Source organism: Lathyrus oleraceus, chromosome 7, assembly GCF_024323335.1.
Source record: "Lathyrus oleraceus cultivar Zhongwan6 chromosome 7, CAAS_Psat_ZW6_1.0, whole genome shotgun sequence".
Lineage (NCBI taxonomy): Eukaryota > Viridiplantae > Streptophyta > Magnoliopsida > Fabales > Fabaceae > Lathyrus > Lathyrus oleraceus.
In genome coordinates, this window is record NC_066585.1 from 130,801,715 (window position 1) to 130,810,230 (window position 8,516).

The window sequence follows — 8,516 nt, forward strand, 5'->3', positions numbered from 1 at the left end:
ATTAATTATCATAATCATCATCGATTGTGGATTAATTTCAACCACTCAATCTTTTTTACCATCATCGATTGTGGATTAATTTCAACCACTCAATCTTTTTTACTGACACACTCAGAACGTGGTGCGCAAGTTCTAACATGGAAGCGCAATAACAATTTTGAGAAAAAGATATTGGAACCCACGTACTCTCATTGCATGTGCTTAATTAGATACTCTCCTTACGTGCGAACACGTAAAGCCTCAAAATATACGTGACTATAAGCAAATAAAATAAAATAAATAATAAGTTAAATTTATAAGGGATACATATATTTCTGATATAATAAAAGATATAATACGTTAGATTTCTCTAGGTTTTTTCCCTTACTCAAAAACTAATCACCTCGCCATCTAATAATGCTCCAACCATGTTTTAGAATCCATATCTGTCACAGCTTAAAATAATCCATAAAGAACATCAAACTAAGAGCAAAAAAGCAGAAAATAATTCATAAGAACTAAGAAGAAGAAGCCCTTTGATGGTGTCTCATTTATCAATTTTGGATACTATCGGCAATCCGTTGAACTAAAGGAATCTGCAAATAATGGAGGTTTAGAAGTGATACTTGATTGGGTTTGTGAGATGGACATGTCACTAAACATTGTTGAAGTGCCTTCATTGCCTTGCCACCTTTGCAGTGCTCGAGGAAGATTCATCTGATTGTCAAAGCCATAACTGCTTTCGTCTGTGTGGGCAGAAGGTTTCCATTGCTCCACAAGGGGAACCAACACATTAACTGCATGCCCCATATCTGGCCTTTGGTATGGCTCACGGGCGGTGCAATGGCCGGCCAGCTCAGCCACTTTATATATGCTCAACATTGTTTCCTCATCTGGGTTGAGAGTTTGATCAATTGTCTTTGGAACGTTTTCCTTGTTAATCAGTACCCTACGGAACCATGTAACCAAATGAGACCTTTCATCAGGCACAGAATCATCCAATGCCTTTTTACCTGTGATCAGTTCCATCAAAACTACTCCAAATGCGTAAACGTCCACTTTGGTTGTCACTCTTCCCGTAGCTGCAAGAAACAATATTACATTAATTATTAATAATGGGATAGACTGCATAAATCAAAAGCAAGCAATGCAACAAGAATGAAGCAAATTTTATAATCTAACACTCTTCAAATTAGACAAGACAACAAAGACACGGGCATCAAGCCACAACAATAACAACCAAGTTTTATTCGACCAAGTGGGGTTACAGAGGAATAAATTAGGATGACAGATTCTGCAATAATAATTAGTGGCAACGGAGCAACTGAGTAAAACTTACGAAACCAGTGAAAAATAAAACTGTAACTATCCACACCAGCAAGAATTATACAAAAAAACACAATGCTACTGAATAAAACTTTTAAAACCGGTGAAAAAATAAAATTGCAAAGCAGCAGCAACAAAGAGCTGCCGAAGCACATATTGGGATCAAATAACAATTATTTTTCCTTCCAACTTTTGTTTTTATGTGGCTTTACACTCAATCAAACAACCAAACATTCTCAGCATCAGAGCATGATATTAATGCAGTACCTATAGGTTATAGCTATAATTACCAAATAATGTACTAGATAAGAACTTTAAAAATTAAGGCGCATGCTTAAAACCAAAAACTCTGTATACCTGCGTACTCGGGTGCAAGATATCCAAATGTTCCGGCCAACCTTGTCTCAAGAGAATAATTCCCATCCGGTGCGTTTTTAACCAACCCAAAATCTGCAACTTTTGCTCTCATGTCATTGCCTAATAGTATATTTGATGGTTTTAAGTCTCTGTGAATGAAGCTTTGTTGAGCTAAGCTGTGCAAGTATTCCACCCCCCGTCCAACATCCAAAGCTATTGCCAACCTTTGTTTCCATGTCAAAGGAGTGTAACCATGTTCCTCACATTCAAACAGATGCTGTGTTAATGTACCTTGAGGCATATGCTCATATACCAAAAGCCTTTCATTGCCATTGATGCAATATCCCAAAAGGGCGACCAAATGTCTATGCCTAACCTTAGTAAGAACAGAAATCTCTGCTTGGAACTCATTCAATCCTTTGCTTCCCATTGCAACAGATATCATCCTCTTGACAGCAATTTTAGTTCCATCAGGTAATTCCCCTTTATAAACAATACCAAACCCTCCCCTGCCCAAAATGTTATCATCACTGAAATCATCTGTCACTTGTCGAAGAACATGAATAGAAATTATAGCATTTCCACCACTTCCTCCATCAAAACCATGAAGATCACTATGATCACCACTGCTCTGGCTTTGCAACTTGCTCGGAACACCACCATATCCATTTGAAACACTCGCAAGATCGAGTTTAACATTTCCTTGCCCATTTACAGGATTACTAACCCTTGAAAATTTCCGAAGCCGTTTTCTGGAATAACACTTGCAAGAAACAAACAATACTACAGCAACAAAAAGCACAACAACAATCACTATACCAGCAATCCCACCCGGAGTCAATGCAGAACCTTTTCCCGATCCACCAGATGAACCAGGTGTTTCACCTCCCGAACCAGGATCTTTACCAAGCAAAGCATTACCATCACTTATTAACTTGACCTTTGGTGAGAAGTTAGGAACCTTTCCTGAGAGGTTATTGTTAGAGACATCAAGAGTCTCAAGCTGAGACAATGTAGTCAAACTCTGAGGTATAGAACCAGTCAAATTATTCCCACTTAATATTAACCTATTCAAATCAGTCAAATTGGCAAATGCAGGCGAAATTGTTCCCTGCAAATTCCTCTTCCCGAAGTTCAGTGTGGTAATCTTACCCCCACTACACAAAACATATTGCCAATCTTGACAAGGATCATTCCCTTTCCAGACCTTCGCAAATTGAATAGGATACCCAAACCCCTCCGCAATTTGAAGCAAAACCATAACCCTGTCATCACAAGGCCCTGGTTTATCAAGACAAAAGCTATTAATGCCATTATTTGTAGCTGTCACGCCTTTAGAGAAAACAGGAACAGGTCCCTGAAGCACATTGTTACCAAGAGAAACATTCTGCAAACTAGACATACTCATAAGAGAATCAGGAACCACGCCAGTAAACTGATTATCCCTAAGTTGCAGATCAAAGAGATTCTTGCATTGCGAAAAATCAGGAATTGGACCAGTGAAGTGATTATTTTGAAGCCAAGCCTGAGTTAAATAAGTCATGTTGGAAATCACGGCGATTGAACCGGTAAACCCCGGCCCGGGTTGCTGGTTATTGATCCATAAATTCTGGATTGAGGAAGCGGCGAGAGAGTTAGGTAATCCTCCGGTGAAATTGTTGAAGGAGAGACTAAGTTTGGTGAGACTAGGGAAATTACCGAAAATGTCGGGTAAATTTCCGTTGATCATTGCGGAAGAAAGATCGAGTAAGGTGAGACTAGAAGACTGAGTCAACTCGTTGGGGAATTCCCATTGAGAGAGGTCAGAGTTATGATCGAAGTAGAGTTCTTGAAGCGAAGTGAGTCCGGAAAATGCAGCGGAAGTGACGGAGGTGAATTTGTTAACACCGAGGTAAGCGGTTTTGAGGGAGGAGAGGTTGGCGAGAGAAGGGAATGAACCGGTGAGAGAGTTGTTTCTGAGATCAAGAGTTGTGAGTTGAGTGAGGGAATTGAGATCGGAGGGAAGGGTTCCGGCGAGGTTTAACGAAGAGAGTCTTATTTGAGTGACGCGGTTTGACGAATCGCACGTGATGCCGGTCCATTGACAGAACGGAGTATCGGAGGACCATTTGGGAGGAGGTGGTTTAAGGGTTTGATAGAGGTTTTTCATGACGGTGGCGTCGTCATCGGCCACGATGGTGGCGGGGATGATGATGATAAAAACGAAGAATGAGAATCGGAGCATTTGGAATTAAACGGGGTTGAGAGCTGTAAGGAACGGAGTAATGTTGTCTTACAATTATAATAATAACAGAATGAAATAAAAGGGAAAAGAAGGAAAAATAAGTGTACGTTTGTACTTGTTAGAAAAGAGAGAGAAACGGGTTTTGATTATACTTAATCAGTAAGATATGGGCGCATTGAAGGAGATCGTTGTTTTTTTATTGGACAGCTTTTCTTATTTCGTCAAAAAGTTGTTTTTGATGATGAGCTCGCATTCATCTCATTTAACAAATAACAAATACCCTACTTATCCGTTTATGATTTTTTGTTGTGTATTGTTAGCTTTAAACATAATCTATTTAAAATTTTAATTTGTTTTAAAATAAAATTATTATAAAAAATGATATACTGCTCGAATGAATGATTAGATGATGAGGAGATATCTAATCAAATTTCAAAGTATATTGAAATATTTTCTTTTAAAATTTATGTATTCGATTTTTGAAATTTTAAATATATTTTATTAATTTTTATATTTTTTATTCTAAATCATTAACTTGTGCCATAAAACATGGGTTAACAAGACTCAGGAGTTTATAAAAGATTCACTAATTAATATAATTAAAAGACTCAATAGTTTATAAAAGATTTACTAATTAATAAAATAAGTGATTTACTAATTAGTATTTAATAAAATAAGTAATTGAATTATTTTATTGTAAAGATAATTCCACCGGAGTCAAGCGGGTCAAGGTCGAAGGATTGTTTTTGTAATGAGTTGTATTTGTAAAAGAAGATTTGTTCTAGATAGGTGATACATTTATATAGGTTTCATCTTTACCAGCCAATTGCCTACTTCTTTCTTCAATTCTAATTTTCTCTTTTTTTTTTTTCATTCATTAAAGTGGGGTGGTTTTAGGGTCAATCTTTTTATCCTAAATTACTCCTTTAAATTTTTTCTTTTTCATTCAAATAAGTAATTTCACATATATTTTTAGTTTTTTCTTTGTGATTTTGTCGTTCTAGTGCGACGTTGTGTTGGATGTCGTTTTATTTCAGCATTATTTTGTTTTCACATCTTGATGCGTATTTGTTCGGTTCAGCTTGATAGATTAGTTTCTACTTAATGCATATTCATTCAATGATTTTGACGTCGTCAACGCTGCAGATTTAGAGACATGAATATTCCGAACAGGCCCGGTCCTGTGCAAGTGCAGCATGTGCTGCAACATAGGACCTCACATTTTAGAAGACCCCAAATTTTAAAATTTTCAATTTTTTTCCATAAATATTAATAAAAATAAAAAAACTCAATAATTGAAAGAAATGTTAACATAAAAACTTAATACATACAAAAGTTAAGATTGATCAAAATTCAAAATAATTATAATTAAATTTATTTTTAATTAATACATATTTTTAATATATTTTTTTTAATTATTATAATTGTATTTTTTTTTAAAATGAATCCATTTTTTAAATTAGAACATGACCTCCGATATAATTGGGTCGACCTTGATTCCGAACATTTCAATTTCGGTATATTTGTAGGCTTTGTCACATTTGTAGGCATTTTGTCGTTATATGCTATCAACGTGGATGTTGTGAATTTGTTCGTAGATTCATAACCATTTTAAATTTGTATTATTTGATGTATTCTATCAATTTCAATTAATAAATATATTTTTAATCAAAAAAAATCTCTATTAGTTAATTTAAAAGTCATAAATGTTTATGTCCCCTTGTCCACTAAAGCTCATTCAATAGAAATTAATTCTTTTGTTATTTTGTCTGATAATAGCCTTTTATGGTTATTAATTAGTCTCTAAGATTTATGCCCTCTGCAAAGTCGCTCATATCCTTGGGCTAATCTTTTGTTCTTGGCCCAAATATATATATATATATATATATATATATATATATATATATATATATATATATATATATATATATATATATATATATATATAATATCTCACCCGACCTCGTCATCCCGAGCCTGAATGCATATCCGATCCGCGGAGAGTCTGAACTTATACATGGTATCAATATAATCCATATCTTCAATTTCTAGAGGCAAGGCTGTAAAAAATTGCTTTGATTTTTTTTTTGTTTATTTATACTAGCATAAGCTTAAACATGTATTTTGACTTTGAAAAACAGCTTCTATATTTTATATTTTAATTAGTCATTTATTCAACATTTAATATATTGGATAATTTCTCTTTTAATTAAATCAACACGAGAGTATTTTATTTATCAACTTTTCTCTAAGAGCAACACACCTTAAAGTGATAAATTGATAACGAGAAATCGTATCGTGTTTTTAGGCTTATTTCACATGTTATTTGTCTATATTTTTATGCATTTTATCGCTTTTTACTTTTATTTATTTTGCAGTTGTTAGCCGATTTCATAAGAGATTTGGAAGCCTCGCGGAAAAGGAGTGAAAAAGGAGCTAAAGAGGAGCAAAAGAGTTGAATTTGACCATTTTGAACGAATGACGTTCACCACCTGATAGATGGCGTTCACCATCTCCAATGCCTGCCATGTCATTTAATAATTAGGCAATGGGATTCGCCATTGCCCTAATGGCGTTCACCATTGTCATGCAGAAACAGAACTGCGCTAGTGGACAGTTTTGGGCAGTTTTCTCAACCGTCACTTCTTCCACTAGGTCTGCACGTTCAAAACAGTTGCCAAGACTATAAACTCTCTATATATGGCCATTTTTGGAGTTTTATCGATCCAATTGAATTCGCACAGAAGCTCTATCAAAATTTCTTCTTAATTTTAGGAGAAAATTACATGTAAAGTGGCAATAACTCACATCGAGGAATTGTCACACCTTTTAATTTTTGTACCGTTTGTACTTTGGATCAAGAACAAGATTGCCGCCATTTTCAAGTTCAATTTAATTCAAGTTTCATTTTACGTAATTTCAGGTTTTTTACCGCTTTTAATATTTGTATGCTTTACTGCTTTCCATTACTTGCATGACATGTTATTCTCAGTTTTAAATGCTTTAATCATGTTCCTTTCAATTAATACCATGCCTTGCTAAACTACCTTGAGTCCAGCGTATGAGGATTGTCGTTACCGACAGGACTCGGTAAAAATAATAGGTGCGACTATATGATTTAATTATGTTATGAATTTAGTTTCCAAATGTATGTTTTATTATTTTGACATGAGAGTGTAGAACAAATCAAGGTCCAGTCTGATAGCGTGAGAGTGTGAGGAAGGAACCGGATAGTGGAAACTAGGCATCGATCCTAAAAACAGCGAGAGCGCTTAAGGCATCGTTTAGGATCTCATTTACTTTCAAAATACGCTTTCTAATTAGAACGGGTGAGCCAGAGCAAAATCCTGTGGTTAGGAGGTGTGGTCTTTGTCGATAGCGCGAGAGTGTGAGACGGGACCTTTAAGTCGATATTTTCTACATAACGTAATAGAGTCGTATTTAGTGTCCGAATTTTACCTAAGCCCTTAGGAACACATAATCCATATCTCGGACTCGTTTTTATCATAAGTTTTAAACCTTTAGAAATTAGTATTTTCTATTCTCGTTCATAACTTTATAACATTTAGCCTTAGCATTGCACTGCAATAATAAATAACATTAGTTTGACTATTAATCTTTGTGGGTTCGATAATCTTTTAAAATTACACGATAGACTGTGCACTTGCAGTCATCATCCGACAGACACGTCCGTCGCGGTCAAGTTTTTGACGTTGTTGCCGGGGATCGAATTTAGTCAATATTGTGATTCCTTTGTTGTGCAGTATAGACTAAGGCAACACATTTTATTTTTCTTTGTCGATTGTATGCCAACCACTCGCTCTCAGAGCAAGGAGTTACACCAACCAATTGACGATATCGAGCGTTATCTTAATTTAAGATACTGAATCAACAAATTTCGTATTAAATACGATCTTCGAGATCCTATTATCCCAATTTCAGAACCAGAACCGATTATGGCTGAAAGACCACAAAACCGTCCATTGAAGTATTATTTTGTTTCATCGCAAGCAGAACCACTTAACAACGTTGCTTCCCCTGTCATCAATCGAAACGATTTTGCGTTGAAACCTTCGTTGTTATCAGTCGTTCAACAAAACTAATTTTCAAGTAGCCCTACAAAATATCCTAAGTTACATTTGTCAGTGTTTGTGTAGCCCGATATTTTCCACCAAGCAAAACAGCTATGCTAAGAGCTCAAATTAATGGATTTAAGCAAAAAGACAATGAAATCTCTTTTTGACTCTTGGGAAAGATACAATGACATGATGCGACTTTGTCCACACCATGGACTTGAAGAATGGCTAATTATCCATGCTTTCTACAATGGTCTGTTGTATAACACTAATATGAATTTAAGTGTTGTCGTTGGCGGTGCTCTAATGGACAAACCATATGACGAAGCTTATGAACTCATAGAGAACATGGCTCAAAATCATTTCAAATGGGTAGATGAACGTGCTGAAGGAGAATAGCGATCCAAAACGCAGCGGAATTTAAAATTTTCTCCTTTAGTGATCCTTACGAATGGGCATGATCAGTGATAGAATCGTTACCTCTTGTGACGATTGAAACCTTTGATGCAGATCTACAGAGCGATCACGAACGTTGAACGATGACAACGCCTCTA

The 8,516-nt window shown here is 35.6% G+C and overlaps 1 protein-coding gene and 1 non-coding gene across 2 annotated transcripts; both read right to left on the reverse strand.

Annotated features, from left to right (window-relative positions):
• Positions 1–287: 287 nt before the first annotated feature.
• LOC127101324 (receptor-like kinase TMK4) lies at positions 288–4,105 on the reverse strand. The gene is made up of 2 exons (XM_051038699.1): positions 1,663–4,105; positions 288–1,061 (listed from the first exon to the last, which is right to left on the reverse strand). The coding sequence occupies exons 1-2, from the start codon at positions 3,884–3,886 to the stop codon at positions 547–549; spliced, it is 2,739 nt and encodes a 912-aa protein (XP_050894656.1). The 5' UTR covers positions 3,887–4,105; the 3' UTR covers positions 288–546.
• Positions 4,106–8,072: 3,967 nt separating this feature from the next.
• LOC127109475 (small nucleolar RNA R71) lies at positions 8,073–8,180 on the reverse strand. The gene has a single exon (XR_007796755.1). It is a non-coding gene; the product is annotated as a small nucleolar RNA R71 (small nucleolar RNA).
• Between the last annotated feature and the right edge of the window lie 336 nt (positions 8,181–8,516).

What these genes read in the sequence shown, in the direction of transcription:
- LOC127101324 (XM_051038699.1), bottom strand. Translation starts at nt 3,886, where the DNA reads ATGCTCCGATTCTCATTCTTCGTTTTTATCATCATCATCCCCGCCACC. An exon ending in TCTTGCACCCGAGTACGCAG is followed by an intron (nt 1,062 to 1,662) that starts GTATACAGAGTT and finishes TGTTTCTTGCAG; the next exon opens with CTACGGGAAGAGTGACAACC.